The sequence below is a fragment of the Zootoca vivipara genome, chromosome 8 (assembly GCF_963506605.1).
Source record: "Zootoca vivipara chromosome 8, rZooViv1.1, whole genome shotgun sequence".
NCBI lineage: Eukaryota > Metazoa > Chordata > Lepidosauria > Squamata > Lacertidae > Zootoca > Zootoca vivipara.
This window is the reverse complement of record NC_083283.1, coordinates 39,201,921-39,227,002: the sequence shown is the minus strand read 5'-3', so window position 1 is coordinate 39,227,002 and position 25,082 is coordinate 39,201,921. Positions and strand designations below refer to the sequence as shown.

Sequence of the window (25,082 nt, the reverse complement as noted above, 5' to 3'; positions counted from 1 at the left end):
CTTTGACTTTGGAATCCCTTTCTAAGGAGCCACACCTAGTGCCAACATTACAATCTTTTCAAGACTTTGCTATATATCCCAGGCATTTAGTTGGAACCGTTCTTGTTCTTTTGTTAAAATCTGAGATTGGGAAGTTGCACAATGTATCATTGCTGAAATGAAGTTTATCGGTAGTTTAGAGGCAGGGGTAAAGCAAATGAAAGGCTGGAAATGATTGGTTAAAATACTTAATTTAACCCACTGAAATTAATTGCAGGGGCCAGAATGCTAGATTAGTTTGCAAAGATCTATCAGTGGATGTTTATTTCTTCAGATTAACACAGTTGTCGCCATCTTGCCCTTCCTGTAAGTTTCCCTTAGGCATTTGTCCATAGCTAGAGACAGAAAGATGAACCAGATGGCCTGTCTCAGCATAGCAGTTTTACACCCAAGTTAAATATCTCACCCTCAGTATCTGCTTCTTCACTTTGGGGCTAATAGTGACCTGGAGGAAATAAGGATTGCAGAGTATTATCTCTATTAGTTTTCCACATTAATGTGGGGGGGGGCAGGAATCTTCTAGTTTGTTTGCTGAATGTAAACTCTGCAGCTTAAACACAACTGTATTTTCAGGGAGGCTTCAATTAAACTGAAAAAAAGAACTACAATACAAACAATTTAAAATTGTCCACCATTATAAAACCACAAGTGAAAAAAAACCCCGTTAAAACCCTGAAACTTGTATTTATCTGATGCTGAGCACCAATTCCTGTTATTTTTGGAAAGCCAAACTTATACTGGCTATTGGAAACTTTATAACTTTGGGCTATAAATTTGCATTTATGAACTTGAGCTCCCCAGCCCAGAGATCCCAATGCACTATGTTGATCCGAAAGACTCATTGTATAATACATTACAATATGTTCTAACATTAAACTGTTGTTTTAAGAACTGAGTGAACCTGTGTGAGGGAATTATGACACCCAGAACGGAATGCTAGACTGCTGTAAAAAGCTTGGATGCTACACTATTGTACCAAGTGTACATGATGCTGAGACATGCACCTGAATAAGTACTCCCACAGACCTGCCACTTTGCCAGAAAAACAAGCACTGTTGACCCATAGCTCCACTATTTTGTGTGACTCCATCGCGACCCTCAAAGTGGGCAGAGTGTGGGACACTGGGACAGTATCTTGGCCTTACTAATTCCAAACAATTCAAGCAAATAAGAGTACATTTTTGGCTGATGGCCAGTTAACAGTAGCCGCCTGCAATTATTCAAACTATGTACAATGGAATGTGGAGCAGGATCATGGTGGTAGGCCCCATCCTGACTTAAAGAGCCTTAAGAAAGCCTAAATGCATACAGTTCTGCACAACCAGACTCCGGAGAGACCTTGAACTGAATGTGTTTAGCCTGTTGCATGCTTCTCACATGTTTGAATATCTTTATAAGGCTTACATATAGCAGCCCATGTTTACATCTCGGAAACTTAAAGAAGACCATTTATTCATATCCCGTATTCAGTGACTGCTGAAGGGCTACCTCTTTCCCCTGGCCTTTGACACCTGAGATGTGTATTTTTAGAGCCCACCCTATTTTTTATGTCTTTATTCTTTGTAATTGTATTTCAGATTGTTGTAGCCTGCCCTGGGACCTTTAATGAGTAGCAGTAATAATAATAGGCTGTAATTTTTGGTGTCAGGATTTGTAGATGGTGCTTCAAAGCATTTACTTGATAGGTAGAGTTTGTAATATTTCATCATTCTTTGGGGAACAATTTCTCTAAAGGCAGTTGGATCCATTGCCCCAGGTTACAGTTTTGGAATTACAGTACAGATGGTTTCTTTGCTTTAACAAGAGCTGAATGAAGCCAAAGTCCTAGGTGTGGCAATCTGATTGGTGTATTTGTCTCACCTAGAAATGGGCATGCAGTGGAAGTGCAAAGATGGAATAGCGCCATACATGCACATGTGGTGGGAATGCATAGCCATTAAAGAATTTTGGGGTAATATCTATAATGAATTTTTAAAACTATTTAAGTTTTCATTTAAGAAAAAGCCTGAAACCTTCCTCCTATGAATAATGTCAACAGAAATTAAAAAAAGAAATTAGACCACTCTTCATGTATACAACAGTAGCAGCCAGGAATTTAATTGCAAGAAGCTGGGAAAGTGATAAAATACCCACTATAAATGAATGGCAGGTCCGAATGACAGAATACCTATTCTAGGTGGCCATGATGACAGGGAGAATTAGAGGTCACCCCAAACAAAAAACACAGAAAGAATGGAAAATATTTAAAGAGTATTTGGGACAGTATTATAACACCAAACATCTCCAGGCAGATATAGAATGATCCTTGTAAGACAAGAAATACAATGTTTCCTTTTGTTGATATCTGAGGAAAACAAAGAAAGCAATATAACAATGTGGAACTGTGTGAAAAAAATAGTAGAAATAATGACACGACTAGTATAATTGGAAGTCAACAGTGTTTATTTTGTTTTGTGTCTTTTTCCTTTTCCTATTCTTTTCTTTTCTCTCTCTTTCTCCTTTTTCTCTCTGAAATTTTTCTTTCCCTCTTTTTGCATTTCTTATGTAGGACTTGCTAAGAAAGAGACAAAGAGATAAAAGTTAAATACGAAAATTTGAACAAATTAAAAATGAAGTTTTGTATTACTGTTTAACCATTGTTAAAGCGGGTCAATTGTAACGAAGTGATGCAGTAGTTATTGTCAGTTTTTGTGTTATTGTTATTTTTTGTTATTGTTGAATTCTAAATAAAGCCTTTTAACCTAAAAAGAAAGAAAGAAAGAAAGAAAGAAAGAAAGAAAGAAAGAAAGAAAGAAAGAAAGAAAGAAAGAAAGAAATGGGCATACAGATATAGTTTGATAATGATGGGTAGAAAAAAGTTCTAAGGCACAAAATGATAGTCCTATGTTTCCCCCCTCAGGTAGGAAGCCATTTGGAAACCCTGCTCCATTACATAACATTCATCAGCCCATTTGGCCAATTTTATTGAAATGGAAGTTATCAGAACACTAACTTTGCACTAGGAAAATGAGTCAATCTGCAATAAATAGGTGCTCAGAACAGGAGATGAAGTCTGGCTTATTTACCACATCTTTGACATAGTGAAAATTCTTTTGTTGTTAACCAGGGTCAGGCGAAGCTAAAAGGATTTCAAAGAACATTTCACAAATGCAGCCTGACTGCTCTGAACCAGACACTGTCAAAATGTAATGCAGCTTTATGATCAAAGAGACTTCAGAGCAGAGAACACTGCTCTTGTTTAATTTTATTATCATTGGTAGGTTATAAAGTTCCCTAGAAGGACTTTCTCTCTGCTTATATTTTGTGTGCTGATGTTCCTGAGTATGTTGTTTCCTCTTCTTCTTCTCTCCCCCCACCTTTTTAGGCTGTACTATGGCGGTACAAGTTTTCCCAGCTTAAAGGGTCTTCAGATGATGGCAAGAGCAAAATCAAATTCTTGTTCCAAAATCCAGATACTAAACAGATTGAAGCAAAGGTAAAAGCAAGAACTCCAATGTTTTTCCCTTGTCTGAAGGATATTAGAACAAGTAACCAGGGGCAGGGAAGACAACAAAATTTGAGGCTCATGTACTGATGCTTAAATAACAAGATGAATACTCAGTTCTGTTATTTTGTCTGAGAACTACAAAAAAGTAAACAAAATCAGGCCGAGCTGCATGCAGAGCCAAGCTAAGCCGATAACTAGGTTGATGCATTGCAATCTTTGTTCAGTAGGGAATCCAACATTCAGAGGACAGTTCCTTCAGTGTAGAAGTCTGCCCCTCAGTAGCTAGTCCAGTTATTTAAGGTATTATCTATCTTTTAATACACATACAAAAAGGCTATTGCTGTAACCATACACACTGCTTGTACTCCGGGGAGGTCACTTGAGTGCTCCTAACATAGCATCCCCCATGGGGTGCGCTCCATTGTCTCTTAAGACAGATGGATGCCATCATGGGCCATCAACATGTTAACGGCTTGGCTTATCTCTGGCTAGCTATGTGAAGCTGCCTTGGCTTGTGATCCTAAACTGAATACAACAGCACTTGGCTTTTAATTAACCAAACTTTTCTGACCTCATGAATTCATGAGCTTGCTCAAATTCCAGCTCCTTACTGGGTCTAGAGATTATGGAGAGTCTGCCCCTCCCCCAAACTCATAACAATACATCGTGATAAAGGGTGCTGCGGATATTTATTAGGTGTGCATTTCAACTTTGTGGTTTGGCAGAGCTTAGCATATGCTATGAATACTAAACTACCCAGGTGAAATTATGCCACATACTTATTTCGTTTATTATTTCAGGTAGCTGAGGCCATTCCTGTTTCTCAGCTACCTGGTAACAGCAGACTGTGCTGAGACAGAATTTGTATACCTTTCTTCCCTCTGATTCCTAATCTTTGTCAGAAAGTGTTGCTGTAACAACATTTATGGTGTGGGTGGGGGAATGCTAGTGCATTTGTCTATGTGTTGTGGTTATACATTCTGGAGTTATATACAACAGAAGGAATGAAGACTATTTACTTTAATAATAATAATTTTATTATTTATACCCCACCCATCTGGCTAGGCTGCTCCAGCCACTCTGGGGAGCTTGCAACGCATATAAAAACATCAAACATTTAAAACTTCCCGATACAGGTCTGGCTTCAGGGGTCTTCTTGACATCTGATGGGACGGCGTTCCACAGGGAGGGCGGCACTGCGGAGAAGGCCCTCTGCCTGGTTCCCTGTAACCTCACTTCTCGCAATGAGGGAATCACCAGAAGGCCTTCGGAGCTGGATCTCAGTGTCCGGGCTGAATAATAATAATAATAATATTTATTTATACCCCGCCCTTCCCAGTCAAGACCGGGCTCAGGGCGGCTAACAACAAATAATATCAACACAAGTATAAAAGAAACAATTCAGTTAAAACACAGATTCATACAATGTTAAAATTCAATTTTAAAATTAAAAATCTACGAATAAGATGGGGGTGCCAGCACTCCTTCAGGTATACAGGGCCAAAGCCATTTAAGGCTTTGAATTGTGTGGCTCTGGTCTGAGTCCTAGACTTTTGCGTGTTATGAAGAAGCAGCTTCCTGTTTTATGCTTCTTGCAAACCCTCAAAGTGAGGCACATCTGATGCTAGGACAGCTTATCTACAGGGAAGAAAATGGGGCAAGGGACAGCGACCATATGTTCTTTTTTTAGTGCTTCCTCATAGCATGTGAGTAAAGGATAAATTATTACATGTGATGTCTTGTTCCTGCATTAAGTACTGCTGTGAAAGCCTGTTCTCTGTAAAAGTGTTTGAGCATGTGTCTCAAGATTGCATAGAGCAGCATGCCAGAGCATTTTGCATTTTCTGTCAGACTTTACTTCATAAAAGAGCAAATTCCTGTTCACCTGTACTTATACCTATATGTTTAATCGAGAAAAGAGAATTCAAATGTGGGTTGATGTGCAGACAGAATATTTTATTGGCCAGTAGCTGTAACATTAACCTGGGTATGTCTAGCACTTTCTCTCCATTGTAAGGTAAGTTCTGACAGGGGGAAAATATATATAGATCCTGACAAGTGAGAAGCCCATGCTATTAAAGCAGCCGCCTGCACATTTGACCTGTCAGTCATGTTTGCCCACTTGGACATAAAACTTTAGTTACAAACTGAACATAAAATAACACTAAATCTAGTTTTATAATCTGCAGTGATAGAGGAAGTCTTGCTCAGCTACAGTTCTAAGGAAAAAGTCTTGGCTCATTGGGAATTACCAGCCAATAATAAACTTTGTTGTGTGTGATACATTTCATGAATGAATTCAGAGAGGAGTTTATTCCAAATTAAATTCCATGTGTTTGGTTCACATGCAGGTTTTTTGGAAATGTGAGATTTACTGCTGCACAGCTGGTAATAGGGAAGGCTGAAAGAATGAGCACAGGAGACTGGTATTGGGTTGAATTAGGCCACAACCTTACTGATTACAGGAAAGGGTAGGTTTGGCTTAGGCACTGGGCATGCATCCAGCATCAGGCAACCTACCTACTACTTGATAGGAACCTAGTGGGTTTGACGCTGTACTGTGCCACAACCCCGCACAGGCTGCCATTTGCAGAGTGTATTGGCCCATCAGTCCCCGTGTAGATTCCTGGACAGCCACCCCTCCTGGACCCCTTTAACAGTGTATCCTCCAATGTTGTAACAGTTGCTGTGAGGTAGGTGGAAACCTGCCAAATTGCTTGCTCCCTGGCCCCAAACATGACGACTGAGCAAAGCATAGCAAAGACCATATGCAGACCACTAACATAGTGGATGGGTGAAAAATCCTACGATGGTCAGCAAATAGGGCAGCCTGTACCTGGCCACCCCCTTAAATAAGCTAAAGGTGAACGGGGCACAGCCTCTCCTGCCACTGCCCTTCCTAATCTATTGTGCAATCAAGTTACCAGCAGATCAATTGTACCATTAAGTGACTTTAACTTAGTGCTACAATCCAATATATTCAAAGCACACATTAGTAAAAATCAGGAAGTAATGTGAAATGCTCCTTGAGAATGTCAGACTCATTAGTCTACTATTTATGGTGAAATGCAAGAAAGCTAGCCAAATTTTGGCATTGTTTACAATGCAGCCTTAATTACGAATTACCAAGTGCATTATAGAAATACAGCAGCATCATGTTTAATTGCTTAGTGTGTATTCCTCGCCCTTTGATTGTAAAGATTTTTTTGAAAACGAATAGCTTTCTATAGTGCTGTTTTTGAAAGCTCAAAATCAGCCTTTTAAAATTGTATTTGCTTTGGGGACACTGTGCTTCATATTTCATGCAGAAAGCATCCCAGAGAACACGTCCTTTATGTTCACATCCTCTGCTGTTTCCACATTTAGCTAATAGGATATAACAACTTAAATGTTGATGCCAGCATTGTGGAGAGGGAATATCATCATGTTTTGTTAAGTCTTTCTGAGTTTCCCTTTACTTTTAGTTATAAAATACTAGGCAAAGGTTAGACCAATCCATTTATGTCATTCATCCACCACTCTGTTAATTCCAAACATAGAGTAAGATTCCCCCCAATGTTATTTTATTTAACAAAAATTGTATATCAGTTAACTATAAATAGAACCTCTAAGGCAGGGGTTGACAAGCTGGTCCCTATCGCCCACTAGTGGGCATTTCAGGATTCTAGGTGGGCAGTAGGGGGTTCTATGGCACAAGCTGAATCCTCCTTCCATCAAGCACTGGTGGGCGGTAAGGAAATTTTACCCTCAAGAAAGATGCACTAGTGGGCGGTAGGTATAAAAAGGTTGACTACCCCTGCTCTAAGGGGTTTACAACCCCGCCCCATACATTACCATTATCAATAACAGTCATAGTCAAAAGCAAGTTTTGAAAAATGGTTCACCTTGATCTGTTTTATATCATCTGCATATTGATGATATCCACAGTGATCTCTTCCCAGTGTTGGAAAATATGGGGAAAGTAATAGAATTCTGACATCACAATTTCCTGAAGGATTCTGGTAGCTATTAATGCTGAACTCCAGTGTGGTGCAATGACTGAGAGTGTCACATGTGAGTTTCTGGCTCAAATCTTGCCCAGCCATGGTTAGATGGCCTTTACGAAGGCTGGTATCTGTGTCTCGGTGCCTCTGGTGCTATGTGGGGATAATAGTACTGTCCATTGATTTCAATGGGTCCAGTATGACTTCAGTCGGATGCAACCCAAATCATACCTTGCTCATAGTTGTAGTAATAATAGTCACTGTCATAAATTGTGAAAAGGTACCAGACTATACTAGATTAACAACCAAAGTATGTTGTAAGCCTAAGTATTAGCATTGTTCTGCCCCCACAAGGGTCAGTTATTTACTGATAGCAAATTTGTGTATTAGTATTAGGTAGAAGGAATAATTCTTCCCCTTTAAGAAAAGATAATGCCTTTCCACCTTTTTAGACCTCAAGGCAGATTGGGAAATGTAGGTACCCGACAGTACAGCAATATTCTAGTTTCTATTGGCTCTGCTCCCTTTCTCTTTTGTTTCAATCTAGTGCTTGCATATCCAAGATGATGGATGAACTCACTCCTCCTTACATAGCTCAATAGGGAACTTCATAAAAAGCATCTAACCACTTTAATTTTCCTAACTTGTAGCATAATTTGTTAACATAATTTGCAGGAAATCATCATGAACCTGGCACATGCTAAACACTAGTTAGTGGATATAGTATACATACAGCAGGATATTTTTATTCTGAAAATAGTAGCCTACCGTGTCATAAAACATGACTTAGAACCTTGAGTTAGAACCTTTTGCACTAGGATGGTAGAAATCTCAAAACACTGGTTTTTATCCAACTAAGTCATGTTAAACTTAAACTGATTTAAATCAATAAGCTTAGGTTAGTCAGTTCCATTGCAGTGGTTCCAACTCTGTGTATGCCTTAGATGCCATCCACTGAATGTGACTTTCCATCTCAATGGGAAGAGATAAGCAGCATCCCCAGGTTCTAGTAATCCTCATTCAGAATATCCTCTACAAGCTTTTTGACCATCAAGGTCACAAATGGAATGGGCACCATTAGGCAATTATTCCCAAGGGGTGAAATAACATGGTTGCAAATGCTGCCCAGGAGGGTTTGGTCAGGGGCTTTGATCCCTGCTGGGACAGACAGAACCAGAAGAAAGGCTAACAGCTGTGGGCAAGACTGTGGCTCAGCATGGTTATCAGGAAGCTCAGCATTGCAAAAGGAAGGTCCCACCTCATTAGGGAAAATGGGATTTGCTTTGTTAGTGGAAAGAGGCTGCAAGCTTTATCAGAGGAATGTGGTAAGAAATATTAAGACCTTGTGCTTACCTTTGTAAAGAGGAAAAGATCCAATGTAGGTTGATTGCTCCAGATGGCACAAGGACCAGTGTAGAACTGGAAAATGTCACCTGTGTTGGGAGAGCAAAAAGTTCATGTTGATTGCAGTGGAGGGGAATCGTCACAAGAATGGAACAGCTTGAGAATGGGCTATGATTCAGGATAAAGTTGGGATACAAGGAGCAATGTTTTAGTAGCTCAGTTCAGGAACCTTCTTTATGCCTGTTTTTCCTCATGAGGATAATAGCTTAATTCCCACCCCCACATGTCCATTTTTCATGTTCTTTCACTAATGTTGTGGCCAGTTCAAGCCCATTGATTGGTTTCCACTTCCTTTTATCCTTCTCTACCTACCAGAGGGGCAGGGGGATGAGTTAGCCCATGGATTGTAGAAATAAAGAAACAGTGAATTTAACTTTCTTCTTTCTAGTTCTTCGACAAATTTTCTTTCCCGTGCTAAGTCATGGCTTAGTTTCCAGAACTCATTGTCACAAACGTCCAATATAAAATTGCTGTAGCATTCCGCTCGAATATTTGAATGCATGTTATCCAAAGAAGGTGCTTCCTCATTGGCCAACAAACACTGCAGCTTTCCACAGTGATGGGTGACCATCCTTGACTTGGTTAAACTTCTGTTGGATTGTCTCTACAACAGAGTGCTGGGTGTGCTGTGAAAGATGAAAAGGTGGCCTAATCTTACCTTTGACTTCTTTGCTTTCACTTTCAGGAGTTGGAATTTTCCAACCTGTTTGCAGTCCTGCATTGTATCCACTCCTTCTTTGCGGCCAAAGTGGCCTGTTTGGACCCACTCTATGTTGGCAGTCAGGCCACAGCTGCTGCTGCTACTGCTGTTACTGCTGCTACTACCACTGGTGCTGCTGTTGCTACATCTTCTGGCACTAGCAAATTGAAGTATACGACTTGATGGCTCCCATTTCTGCACTTTCCACTTTCCAGGAGTACATGAGACTATGTATACAAAACATTCATCAGACAGGTCTCTCGGAGAACAAACAGCAAACAAGAGAACTGACTCAAGAGACAAGTGGCAGTTGTCCAGCAGAGTATAGTCACGTGGGATTGTGAATCAAGTCTCAATTTTACAAGGCATCGGTACATAATCCAAGCAGAAATCTCTGAAGTGGATGAAGATGCTTTTATAGTATAATCTGATTGTGTTTTGAATGACACTGGAAACAAAAGAAGCAGAAATCAACGAATGACACAGTACTGCACTTAAGTATTTAATACAACTTTCAAATCTCCACAATAATAGACATTTTCTTTCCAGATGTTTTTATATGACAACCTACCAAGTTCTGGATCAGAACTAATTTCCTCTTGCTAGACTATAAATGGCAAGCAAAGAGGGATCGGTGTGTAGCAACAAGGAAGCGAATGCAAAAAGATGCTACTGTATCTCCTTAGAAAAGAAAGCACCTTAAGTACTGTTGCAAGTTCATATTTGTGCCCTTTTGACATAGAATCATCTTCATTCTTAATTTTGGTTCCATCCCATTATCATAATGATAATAGTATAGCCATATTAGGTCAACATGTTTTAAAAAAAGGAAATATAAGCATAATGAAGCCATCTGCTATTGAAGCCTATAGTACTTAAGCCACTTAGCTCTTGCTCTCACGAACAGCAAATGAGGTGGAAATTCTGTAATTCTCAAATTGCAGTTTGGGGCTCACAAAATTCAGTGTTCTGTGATACAGGCAGTAGCAGCCAGTGGGGAGGGGGGGAGGCAAGGCATCAGAGAGCTCGGGGTGGTGCAGGCACAGTGCTGGGCATGTTGGATTGCCTCCGCTGCTGCTCCACCATACCTGCTCCTCGCTGCCTTGCCATCCCTACCCAGTAACCAGTAGAGATGCATGCCTTAGGGAAACCAAGTCAGAAACACAGCACACACAGCCACCACATGCTGCTGCACCAGCCACTCCTGCATATGGGGAGGGAGGAATCACGGTGTGTAGTGAACTCGATGTGAGCATGAATGGTGGTAGCATAGTCTTCAACAAGACATGCTAATTTTCTTACTGTGTCAATATTTTTCATGGAGAATCATCACATCTTGATGAGCCTTCACCTCATAGCCTAAAGTGGTAGAGGTTAAACACAGGTCCACCTGTTTTTTTGTGAGATCTAGGCCTCAATTCTGGAGTAATTACATTGAGCTAATTAGAACTACCCAGAAATTGTTGTTTGAGGATCATGGTCTTAAGCCAACAAAACCTTTTCCCCTTTTCCCTTTGCTTTCTGTCTACATATAGATTCTCCATTGTTAGTAAAAATCTGTTAACATTCAGAATTGTTTTAATTATGAATGAATTACAAAACCAATGTTAAACCTGTTTAATTATGTCTTTTATTATTCAGTTTTATAGTGAAGTGTCTTTTAATCTGCCAGGCTTTGTTCTCAAATCCCAAGTATTATATTTTGTTACAGGCACAATAAAGGTCGCACAAGGCTTCACTTTTAAATTTGATTTTCATATTACCAACAGGAAACCAAGAAATAGAATTCATTTACTCTTTTGTATTTTAATTAACAGCTGTTAAAAATGACCTTACAAAAAAGCAAGCTTTCTTGTAGGTTAAATGGAACATCCCAATTTTTGAAGTGAAACTTGGAAAGTTTTAGCAAACTCTTAAAATGGCATTCAGTGTTGTGTCATGTAAAACTACCCCACAGGGTAAGACAATAAGCCCTTTTCGGATATTTTATGTAGGAGGCCAGCAGGTTTTGCCTCCACTGTTCATGCATTCATTGTACCATTTGCAAAGACCTCCATACATACAGCTGACATGCAGAGGATTCTTCATCTGTTCGGCAACTCTGGAAAAGCAGCATGCTATTATAAGAGAGCCCTCTTTGCATGCACTGGGGTCTTTTCAGATAGTATAAGAAACGCTCATACATTGGGAGGCAGAGCCTTCCGCTGAGATATACCGTAACCCCTCCCACATGCACTGATTTCATCTGTAAAATGTCTGAAAAGGGTAATATGCTTTACATGTATTTTTAAGAATTGTATTTTAATGATGAATCTATAGAAAGTGTAAAATTTGATCTATGTACAGTGTATATAACACTGATCAGGTTCCAAAGAGCCATTAGGAAACATTCTCTCTCTCTCTCTCTCTCTCTCTCTCTCTCTCTCTGAAATGAGTTTACTTTTGCACTGAGTACAATCCAGTGCACAATTATGTATATAAGCCAGATTCAAATCCATGCAAATAAGTATTTTCAACCATGCAGATTGTTCCCTATGGCCCTTAACACCAAGGATAGGCAACATGTGGTCCTTGATCTAATTTCCAGTGGGAAATGAGGTAACAGAAGGAGAGAGATAGAAAATAGTGGCCAAAAGGGAGGGAAAGGGAGTTGGCTTCACCCACTCTTGCCTCCAGTTTCCCCATTGGTGCCTGCAGTCTCATCCACTACCAGCATGCAGCCTCCAACATATTACCCCTGAGACAAAGTGGCCCTCAACAGAAATAAGACTTGTCCATCTCTGCCTTTTGTGCAGAACCGTTCAGGGAGATTTGAGATCTATACATGCAGAGTCCTATACCTATATTTACTTTCCAGAAAAGCTGCCTCATCTCTGTCCCTCTTACTGTAAGTTGCTTTGCTGGAGTTTTCTTTGGGGCATGAATTTTAAAAGTCCCATTGCCCATGTGTTCACGGGATAAAATGAGGTGGGGCAATGCTATACAGTGGAACCTTGGCTCCTGAACACCCTGGGAGCCAAACATTCCGGCTTCTGAACGAATGAAAACCGGAAGTAATTGTTCTGGTTTTGAAATGTTATTTGGAAGCCAAACACCCAGTGCGTCTTCTGATTGGCTGCAGAAAGCTGCTGCAGCCAATCAGAAGCCATGCCTTGATTCCCGAACTGTTTCAGGAATTGAACAGACTCCTGGAACGGATTAAGTTTTGGAACCAAGGTTCCACTGTACTATCTTAAACTGAAGTTTGTAACTGACAGTTTTCATTTCGCATATACATGTAGCACATATACATTTTATACCAGAATGGTAACCTGCTGCTACTTAACAATCCCCGTGCAATATTTTTATGAACTAATCATTCAATAATTTGCAGTTCTTGCTGAAATTAGCTTTGAAGGAAATAACTGAGGTTAAGAAGGAAACAGTGACTACATTTGGTGTTACTTGGTCCAAAGTATCCATAAGAATGAGTCACTAATTGCAAGCATTATATTAGAACTTCATAGGAAGGTTGTCTGGGGGGTAATATTTCATAAATCATGGTGGAATCCAATTAACACTGTGCTAGCTCATACCAGTGAATCAAGCATGCAACACACACACAGTTTTCCCTGCTCACACAAGATATATCATTCCTCTGCCCACCAAACAGGCTCTTGGAGCCAATCCCAGGCTCAAATGTTCCAACTCATCAACTTGGACTTTGAAGGAAAGGCAGGATGTTTAAATGAATATGAAAATATGTATTGAATTCACATAACTAGTATCATGGTTCTGTGGATCCTTCATTAGCATGCAGCATGTTGAGAATCATGCAATAGAGTCAGTAATATTTTAAAATTCAGAGTTTTAGCCAGAATGTGACCTAAGCATCTCAAAAGACCACACACACACATCACATTGCCAATTTGTGCATCAAATCCAATTCATAAATCTATTCAATATTGTTTCCAGCTACAAATTCAGATATGTGTGAGAGTATAGAGATACAAGATGAATCTTGTACAAGGTGGCATATTTGAATTCTCTAAGCTAGGAACCAAGGTATTCCAAGTACTCCATGTAATCTAAAGGCTCTGTTGTGAAAATGTGACAATAGAGAGATCTGAACAGTTAGCATTAGAGCCCCAAGTCAGTACTGGTAGCAAAATCTTGCCTGCTGACTTCACAAGAATCAATGGCAAGCAAAGTACATGGTGCTTTTATTTCTCATGCACCTTAGAATAGTAAAGTCACTTGCTCACTTTGAAGCTGCTATGGGGATTAGTACTCATTAATGGGAATGATCATGATTGTGCCTTAAAAGTATCAGTCTTGCTACACTATTACAGTAATCCTCATACTAATAGCTTCTCATAATGGCAACTAAACTGCCTACTTTCTGAAGCCAAAAGCAAAATTCTTGAAACTATAACAGACCAAAAGATAACATAGATTACAAATGGGTCTGCTATATAATTAGGAGATGACTCATGTAGTTGTATTTTTCAAACAATAATGGCTACCTTGTGGCAGCTTAGATATCTGGCATCGTTAGGGCTGCCTTATTTATTTGTACCTGTCTTTGGGAGGCAAGTATGGATGTGATAAGTTCACCCTTTGATTATTATTATTTTGAATGCTGTGGTTTCCTTTAGAAACTACTACAAAAATGAGGAAGCTGCTGAACTCAAGGTATTCATTAAAAGTATTTTTGGTACCATAACAAATGCATCTTCAAGAAAAGCTTATAACACAGAAAAGTAGAACTCAAGATTCTTATTTTTAAATACATATGGTCACTCATGTGAAGTAAGAATGTGACTTATACTGAGTCAGGTAGCTTCAAGGCCTTGCTACCAGAGATCTATTTAGCTGGAGGTGCTGGGGATGGCTCCTGAGACCTTCTGTATGAAAAATGTGTTCTACCCTCAAGCTATAGCTCTGACTGGTGTAAGTGAGTTAAGGGTGGGGATTGCACTCATTTTGTGAAAGCATCCATTCATATAATGCAAAGTGCCATGGCAGAATCATGAGAGAGTCTGCTTTTTACATATTGTTTACAGTTGTGCGTGGCCCAGATTATCCTGAATATACTATGCATGTGGTATTCAGTCTACAGTTTGGTGATACTTACTACATAATTTCTTAAGCTAATTCCAGTAAGCAGATGGTCAACTGAACTAAATTCTGGTGGCACGTCTAAACATAGCTGTTCAACATTATATATGATATGTGAATCTAAATGCAATCCTGGGGTCCATATGGACCAGAGCTGTGCCATTGCTTGTTATGTCTTTTTAGCTTTTCCAGGCAGTAGCTCCCAGTGTACTGGCTCATGCCCTGTGACTATTAAAAAAAAACCACAACAACATAGAAAGGGTTCAAATCAGTTGGGTGATTTTTAAGTTCACACCACCTGTTGCCAGGGAATATGATAAAGAACGCCCTGAGTATATGCATTCCTGAGAACTTTGGTCTACAACTGATGAGTCATATCCTGACCAAATGTGGGTCACAGCAGTGACATCACCACTGTGTGTGTGTGTGTTTAGGAGAAAAAATAATGTATTTGGTTACAACAAATGACCCCTTTTATAGAATGGGGAACTTCATCAAGAGCTTCATCTTTTTTCATCACTAGATGAGGAAACTACATCTACAAAAAATTCATCTTCCTGTCCAACATTTAAATCAGGGCAAGGAACCCTGTGGCCCTGCAGATGTTGTCAGACTCCCACTGCCATCTTTCATTATCATTGGCCATGGTGGCTGGGGCTGATAGAAGCTGGAGTTGAACAACATCTGGAGAATCACAGCTTTCCCGGAGCGAACATAAATGTACATTAGTCCCCCTGCTTTCTCTCCTTATATCTGATTGCAGGAAGCTAGACATATATGGTTTAGAAATATTGAAGTGGGTCCCCTGTTGCTGGATGTAGCTAAAGCTGGGTTGTGAACCTTAAAATCTGACAGCTATTGCCCCATGGACATTGGGACCATGGGGACATGCAATAGCTTGCATGAAAGCTCTGCGAGTTGTGTGTAATGAAAATATGGAATATGAATATCCTGCAGATAATATTGTACTGGAAAGATAAACAACCTTTTCCATATAATGGGGCATGATTCTTTATAAGTTGCACAGCTGTATTTTGGGGTTGTAATTGCCAGCAGAAACTCTGTGTAAAAACTAGGCTAGGATCCTGTAAGCAGCATGCATGAGCTCAAAGCACACTCCTGCATGGGGGTGGGGGTGGACTGCCTGTTTTTCCTTCCCCCCCACCACTTCCCCCTGAAGCATCATATACTGCTCTTGAGGGTTCCCCAATTCTCAAGAAAGCTTTTGTGGGGAAGCAGAAAGGGGAAGGAGCTGGAAATGGACTGGAAAGCCACATGCAGCCTTTGGATCCAAATCTAATTAGATAGAGCTATCTCAATGAGAATAGCTTGGTAATCCTTAACTTGAAACTTGGGGGTTGTTTTGTCGTATCAATCTAAATTGTTATGAAAAATTTGTAAAATGCAACTGCCGCACATTATTCTGCTTCAAGAACCACTCACAAAACATAGATTGAATATTATCCTCTGAAGATTCAAGGCATTGTTCTAATAAACCTTGTTTCACCAAGTATTGATCAGATAACTCAGTGTGCTTTAGTATAGGTAATGATGGGAATTGTAGCCTCTCTTCAACTTTTCAGAACCACTCATAACCAGCAATCTTCATGATTACATCTCAAGCTATGTTGTTTTACCCAGAGGAGTGAAAGGAATCGGTGCCTAAAGATTTTGAAGTTCCTAACTGAAAATAGCAAAGGAAATCAAGATAGGTAGACTTGAATGAATTATCTGCATGCATATGTTTCACTTTAGAACTTACTCTCTCTCTCTCTTTTTGGTATGCATCCATAAAAGACATCCATGGAGCACAGGGCAGTTGAAGGTGGTTTTTAAAATGTCTGGGGGAGAGGGGCCTCATTCCTATGCTGGCAAAGTATTTGAATACATGTGTAACTCCATGCATGTGTTGTAATGACTTCCACCAGTAGGAATAATCTTGTGCATGCTTTTAAAGGCTTACATGAATCATGTTCTAGAGAGATAACAAAAAGTATTTAGTATTCATGGAGAGAAAAAAATGGCCAGTCTTAGGAAATGAAATCCTTGTGAAAGTGACCAGAGATTTCATTCTGGCCAAAACCCATTTATTGAAATTGGGGAAAATGTGTTTTGTTTTCGATTTTGATTCTGCAAACAGGCACCCCAGCTGTGTAATGCATGAGCTCCAATATCCACCGGAGTTGCCAAATTCATTTCCAGCATTAAATTTGTATTCCCACATAACAGTGTGCATGTATCTCTCTGCTTTCTTCCTTTTGGCATGGAGGCCATCATAGAACATGTGGTGATCTTGAGAGCCCCAGACTGAAATACTGAGCAGGTTTGCCTGTGCATACCTCCTCTTGAATTAAATTGGACTTGCATGAATGTAACTGAGCACAGGATTTCAGCCAAAGCGTGGCTCCAAACAATTTGAACAATAGATGCCTGGTTTACAGTAATAATCTATGACCTTTTTAGAAATAGGATTGATTTGACACTTTGAGCCACTCCAAATAAATGTTCCAAACCTAACTTCAATGAATAACAATCCCTCAGAACAAAATGTAGATCAACTTTATTTCTATATTTTATGGTATATTCTACACTTGCTTTAAGATATAATTCTAAGTAAAATGTGTATATATTGGTTGGGAAAATGACTATTTTTGCAGCAGATGCACAATCTTGACACAGAGTAATAAAATCATATCAGCTATTTTTCCCCAGACCTTAAAATTATCTGATTTTGGCTTATTCTCATTGCTTTGTACATTGATAATATTTCATGAGTTTTAATTTGTGGTTGGGGGAAATGACAGAGCAAATGTAATATAAAGTATTATATATTTTATAAATACTGAGGTTTAAAATACCAGATCAAACAATCTAAATATTTATTTCATTTTTAATTATGTTTGTGGCTCTTTGTAATGTTTTGTGACTCAAAGACATCTAGTTGTTTAAACTCATTAATGAACTACTAATAAAATATTTCCTTCTGTTTGGTTTTGTTTCATTGATTTGTAATCATGAAAAGAGAAAATAAAATACTTTTTTAACAACTTGTTTTGGGCATATGATGTGTGGCTATCTGCATCAGACTAGAAACTGCATTTACAGATGTTTTTATTGCTGGGGTTTTTATTGCTAATATGTTTCATGGGATGGAATTCATAAATGAAATAAATGAAACAATTAAGTTCACACACACACACACACACACACACCTTGACCTTAGCCAAAAGACTGAGAAGTGATTGACTGTCTGATACATAACAGGCATTCCAAGGGGTGGATGCCATTAAAGGTCCAATCCTTGCACTGTACAGATGAGAAGGTATCAACAGGAGGTCCTCTTCTGTACAATGCAGTTTTCAAGTTGGTATATCAGTATGAGATGATTTTTTTAAAGGTATCCTTGTTGGTATATGGCTTTGTACACTATAATCAGAAGAGGACCGTCTGCTTATAGTGTACAAAGCCTTTAAAAAACAGCAGTGTAACATGATGCTGATATTCTGCCCCAGTAACAAGCTGAGCCACTGCATTTTGTGCTAGCTGTACCTTCTAGGTCAATCTCCGGGACAGCCACGTATCAAGCACATTGCAACAGTAGTTAAATCTTGAAGTATCCAGCACAGGGTGACAATATCCTGGTCCAGGAATAGAAATTGTTGCCTTATCAGCCCAAGCTGATAGAAGGCACTCCTAACTACTGAGGGCACCTGGGCTTCTAGTGGAAGAGGTGACTCCAGAAGCACCCCTAGACTTCAAACCTGCTCCTTCAGGGAGAATACAACCCCATCTGAAGCAGGCAAGTGACCAGTTATCTGGACTCAGGAGCCTCTCACCTACATCACCTCCATCTTGCTAGGATTCAGGCTCAGGTTGTAGATTCTCATCCAGACTAGGTGTGCACCTAAATATGTACCAGGGACCTAAGTACCATATGTTTCCTTAAGTAAATACAGGGGTGGGGAAGCTGAATTTCACTGCGAGACAGCAGAGTGAAGGTGGGAGAAGCTTATCTCTTTACTCCCCCACCAGGATTAGAATGGTGATCTCCCCACCACCAAGCCAAAAAATGGGTTTGGTGGTGAAAGAGTCTCCTTTGGTGCCGATGGACCTTTTTTCTAATGCTTTTAGCAAAGCACAGGTTCTTGGCTGGGGAATGGAAAAGTGAGCCTCCGCTTCACACATACTGCCTTCAGTCTGAGAACTGGGCTCCCCAACACACTACAGGTACTTACTTAAGGAAAAGCAAAAACAAAAAAACAAAAAACCTAGCTGCCTGCTATGTATTTAAGTACACAGCTCATTTGGTCCTCTTACTCTGTAGTACGTATGTATTAAACTCTGAAGTGCATGCAATGCCCTACCTTTCAATCGCCTCTTCCTCAAACTGAAGGAAATGTCGTAGGACCTCCTAGGACCAAAGTCTTCACCTGGCGTGTCCCTTCCTGGGGAAAACAATATTGTAAGTGAGGTAACTAGTACAGAACAGATGGACAAATCTTATATATTCATCACCATCTCAGTTCACCAAGTGCTAGCCAAAATTGACACCATTCATCCACAAGAGGGGAGATATGAATGAGCTTAGTGGAAACCCCAAGGTTTGCAGAAGTGCAAGAAAATCTGGTAGGAATAAAAACTAGCCAATTAGGATGGAATGCTCAGTGGCTACCGTGTGGTAAATTACTATTGAAAGAGGAAGAAAAAAAAGCCATGCAAATTGAGGGCCTTGTAGTAGCTTGGGCAATGGGGCTTGTCATCCCAAACATCTGAAGAGAACCACACTGCTGAAGGCTAATCAGCCTCATCTAGTGATACAGGATATTATATCTGATGCTTTGTGTGTTTCTTCGGTTCTTCTCTACTTTATTTGCTACTAGGGATGGGAGAAGGCTTACAGACAGCCACCCAATCTTAAACAACTCCTTACTCACAATAATACAACCACCAGACTTAACATGGACACTGGTACCAGAGCCTGCAATAAACCCAGATGCCAACTTTGCTGCCACATACACCCGGACAACACCATTACTGGCCCCAACAACATCCAACATACCATCTCAGGACTATTTAATTGCTCATCCTCTAACATTGTGTATGCCATCAAATGCCAACAGTGCCCTTCAGCTCTCTATATTGGACAAACAGGCCAAACCCTACGCCAAAGGATAAATGGACATAAATTTGACATCAGGAATTACAAGACAGAGAAACCAGTAGGAGAACACTTCGATCTCCCAGGACATTCTATACAAGATCTCAAAGTAGCTGTCTTACTACAAAGGAATTTCAGAAATAGACTGGAAAGAGAAGTTGCTGAATTGCAACTTATCACCAAGCTTAAAACCATGGAGAGAACTGCTTTGAACAGAGACGTTGGATTCTTATCTTATTATACATGATAAAGCGATCCCCTTGCTTTTTCATGCAAGACCATTTGCAGTCGTTTACAGTCGTCAACAGCTGTCAGTCAGTCAATCACCCATTTCCACCACCCCTCTGAGTGATACCCCTCCCCACCCTTTCTCTACATTTAAGCATCTGGGGACTTCTATTTCAGTGTATCTGAAGAAGTGTGCATGCACACAAAAACTCATACCAAAATAAAAACTTAGTTGGCCTTTAAGGTGCTGCTGGAAGGAAATTTTTTAATTTTGTTTCGACTATGTCAGACCAACACGGCTACCTACTGGTAGCCATGAGTATATTTGTTAGGACCTCAAAGAGATCTGGGCATCAAAGGAAAGTACTTAACAGCCATTTGATGAAGCAAATTGTGATCTCAGGCAGCATTAGGCTAATGCAGCATCAGTCCTGTGTGAGAGAGAAACATGATTTCTAAATGGAGAAATAAACACAGCCAATTGTACAGCATCTGTAAAATTCATATCAAAAATCATTTCCCTATTATGATTCGGCCAAGACACCCCTGAAAATAAGCCATAGGCTTATTTTCTTGAGTAAAAGAAATATAAGACAGTGTCTTAAAATGTGGGAAACACGGTAATACCTACTTTGTGGGGGGGGGAGTTTCACAAAACTGTCATTCTACATCCATACATACACCAAGATATTAACCTGCTCACTTTCAGTTAGTTAGAAACAGCATACATGAACACATTGGTTTAATAAAGGATATCTCAAACTAAACTGTGTGTAGAGTGTGGGTGCTTTGCTTTGTTGCATTTTGGTGAATGTTTCATGCTTGTCATTAAAGCTGAATGTGCTGTTTCTTTGGATTAGGGATCAATGTTTCCCTTAATCTGTTTAGTGTTGTGATGCAATCTGTATGGCTGGATTCGGAGAGGGTGAATAATTCTTTAGGAAGTATCAAAGGACCTGGCAAACAAGTCTGCTTCTTTTGTGCATATTAGCCAGCTTTCTTTGCCAGCTCTCTTGCTTACAAAGTGGAACAGCTGAAGAATACAGAATATCTCCCCTCACATCACATATTAGATTTCAGCATTTAGAACAGCTTTCTCCTCATACACTCATCAAATCTTCATGTATCACAGACACTTCTGTTGATTATTCTTTTGCTCTGAAGTTATTTGTTTGTGTCTGTGTACATGTACTCCCGATTATTTACTGAGCACTGTGGCTTTATTTCTTTAGTAACTGATTCTTTTTCATACATTTTTAAGGCCACAGAACTGAAATCACTGAAAACCTATAAGGGCCTCATTCAATTTATTACCACCCCCCCCCCAGGGTGTAAATAGTCTTTGGGCTATCCCAGCCTGAGAATACACTAATATATAGACAAATATAACAAGTGAATATAGAGCTGGAGCAGAATAGTGATATGGCAGAGCTTTCCACCACTGCCTTCTGGAACTGAATCTTTCAGGGAGCAGAGAAGGAAGCCTGCAGCATCTAGTGGCCTCTCAGCCACCATCCCAAGCACCAGTGGATTCTTCTCTTAGTGTTTCTTTTACATATTGTTGTATCTCTCTTTAGGAACATAGGAAGCTGGCTTGCCCTGAGTCAGAGCACGGGTCCATCTAGCTCAGCATTGTCAACAGACTGTGGTCATGGCTCTCCTGGAATTCAGGTAGGAGATTCTGCCAGCCAAGCTCGGAGGTGCCAGGGATTGAACCTGGGACCTTCTAGGTGCAACCTCTACCACAGAGCTACTGTCCTGCCCTCTACAGCTCTTCTTTTGCTATATGATTATACAGATGTTCTATTGATGGCACATAAGAAGAGCCCTCCTGGATCACATCAAGGAAGCCTAAACATACTTAAGGCTGCTCAGCTTGCCTGATTTTTTACATTTGACAAAACATCACCATTCAGGGGGCAAGAGAAGACTTGTGGGGAACCCAAAATTTCTTGGAAGTTTATAAAGAAAGCTTTCAAAAAATCCATAAGGGGTGGCAAAGGTTTTCACTATTTAGAATATATGGCCAAGGAGGTGGGAGACCCTAAGAGGGGAACTCCAAAACAGCCCAAAGAGCACACCCTGTGGCCATGCAATTCTAATTGTTAGGGGTAGTGCACAATAACAGAAAGAATCAAATAAATACACTGGGGGAGGGTATAGATGACTGAATCACACTAACCAGCAGCACTCCATTCTGCAACACTGTGTTGCCACTGGGTCCAACTTTTCTCAGTATATTTCTATCCAATATATTAGAGAAGTCATGCAACAAGGAGCAGAACTGTGCTCAAGCTGAACCTTTCTCAAGAAAGGCAATATTATCTGGTGAGAACCCCATAACACCATATAAATGTCACCATGGTAATGTATAATAGCTAATAGCTACCAGATATCCAAGATCATGAACATTTTACAATAAGCGTTTGTTATCAAATTTACTGAAATGTATCTTCAGGCTGTGTTATCACAGGGCTAACAGAAAATTTTAAAGGATCACTGTGTAGGATGTCTGACATGCTTTTGAAAATAAACATGTCTAATACGAAGTCAGCGTCAAACACTGTGTTCTTTTATCTGACCCAGATTTGTTCTCAATAGGAGCCTGCATCCCATCCTGGCTTCACCCAAGATGCCATGCACTTCCCTACTTCCCTGCACCCCCCATTTGGTATTGGGGGAGCAGGGAAGTAGGGAGACATTGAAAGAGTGTGTGTATGTGCGCGCGCGCACTCACGCTCATGACATCAAACATGGAGTCAGCAGAAGGGTCTAGCTTCCATTAATCTGCCTGGAGCCCCTTTGTGTGTGTCATATATGAAAGGTATGTGTGCAGTAATACAATGATAACTCTGAAATTGTATAATCTGAATATCTTTAAGGCAGTTGCTTCCTTTTCAAGATAGTTTGTTGATAGAGCAGTAGCTGCAAAGGTGATAGCATCTGAATCAGTCAGGCTGCAGACCATGGCTCAGGTGAAAATTATTATTTGGGAGGTGTTGTCCTCTTTTTGCAATTCTTCAGTTCATTGTGTGCCAAGTAATTCCCTTGTGACCAGATAAATGGCTATTTGATCCATGTGATTTAATTCAATAAAAAAGGTGCAATGACACCATTAGAATATGAGGCTCTTCTAGAAAACAGTGTTAATGCAAAGCTCCTAATAGTCTACTACTATATTTCCATTTAAGCATATTATTTTAAATTCCCATGCCACAGAAGAAGAGATATTAAACAAAACTCTTGCATCATTTCCAGGGAAATTAAAGCCATAATCATGAACTCTGGTATAACCTTTTGCTAGTTAAGGAACTTAAAGGACCAAAAATAATTTAGCAGTGCTTCTCCAAAATATCTAATGGGGAAAACTTATGGCAGTTGAATGCCACACTGAAACAGAATGCATAAAACCATCTCTACTTTAATAAGCATGCTATTAACCTTTCTCAGCAAAATGGTTATGATGTAGATCATCTTCCTGTATTTCACATATATCAGCTTATTGGGGTAAGCAAGCAAATGAATTCCTATTGCAAGAGGAAACATGTCTGCTTTGATCACAATGTCCACTTTGAAGAAGGAACATTTTGGAGAAAATGTAAGATACAGGCCAAAAAGTAAGTATTTGGTGTTTGGAGTGGCTGGTAAATAGGTGAAACACTCAGCAGCTCTTCCTGCTTCTTGAAATGATCAAGAACTTATCTTAACAGCACAAACTTTAGGAAGCAGAGCAACTCATGGGAGGACAAAGTTATTCTGATTGTGTCAAGCCTCATTCCATCATCATTTTCAAATCCAATAGCAGCATGCATGGCAAGAAGGAGCCACTGTCTAGAAACCTGGGTGGGGCAGCACACAACAGGATGGCAGCATGGTCAAAGCCATGTGGATACACCAGAAGGCAGATTGGATTCTGCCCTCACATGCCCCCAACCTCAGGCCAATTGAGAAAACCATCAGTGGCACACTATGATATTTGACCCATGGTAAATAGATAAGCACAACAAGAAATGGGAATGGTTGGTTCTGTAACACTAGGAAAGGGGAATTTGCTCATATGTAGTGGAAGTGTGTATTGGACAGCAGTCTATTAGGTCTAAAGGAATGGCATTTAAATCTGTTGCCTCATCTCTTTAATTTATATAAACATCATGCAAGGTTTGTGGCTACATGATTAGCATGAGCATTCATGAATAATGAACAGTGTGATCACGAAGAACAGAGAGAGAGATTTACAGTCACCTTTGTATGTGTCTGTAATGCTGCTTTAAACTGGCCTTCAATCAATCAAGAAGTTTAGATTTAGGGCTTTCAGGTTTCCAACTCTAACTAGGGCCATGAAGCAATAATATATATGACGTGGTCTAGCAGTTTTGCTGCATAGATGCAATTGGAACACGATGTTTTGGAAATACATTTTCATGGTCTATTGGTCTAGAAGTTTAGGATGTTCATTATAATAAGTTTAGTGATATTTATGCTTGTGCTATTATAGAAAAATGTTCTGAGTCTCTTCAGTAGATTTTTTTTTTTAAAAAAAGCAAAGCAGTTCTGATATTATTGTTGCATTTCATTTATTTACCAACATTTAAAGGATAGAAATGATTTGGAATCAACATGTCCCATAGAGGAAGGATTTTTGGAGCCAAAGAAAAACCCAAGTTTTCACATTTTCTATTAAAATCCTGTAGTTGAAATATAAATGTGGTAACTAGCATATAAAATATTCCTGCATTAAACAGCAAAGTACCTATTTTAGGGAATAGCTGTAGGCATTATTGGAAAGTGGGGAAAAATGCATACTATTATACAGTGGTACCTCGAGTTACAGACACTTCAGGTTACAGACTCTGCTAACCCAGAAATAATACCTCGGGTTAAGAACTTTACTTCAGGATGAGAACAGAAATTGTGCAGCGGCGGCACAATGGCAGCAGGAGGCTCCATTAGCTAAAGTGGTACCTCAGGTTAGGAACAGTTTCA

General features: G+C 39.8%; 1 protein-coding gene across 1 annotated transcript in view; it reads left to right on the top strand.

Annotated features, from left to right (window-relative positions):
• The window catches only part of SNTG1 (syntrophin gamma 1), a 252,930-nt gene extending 236,104 nt beyond the window's left edge, over positions 1-16,826 (top strand). Inside the window, exons 20-21 of the mRNA XM_060277843.1 lie at positions 3,404-3,514; positions 9,599-16,826. Coding sequence (XP_060133826.1) covers positions 3,404-3,514; positions 9,599-9,796 — 309 coding nt within the window. The 3' untranslated portion in view covers positions 9,797-16,826. The remainder of the gene's footprint in view (positions 1-3,403; positions 3,515-9,598) is intronic.
• The last annotated feature ends 8,256 nt before the right edge of the window (positions 16,827-25,082 follow it).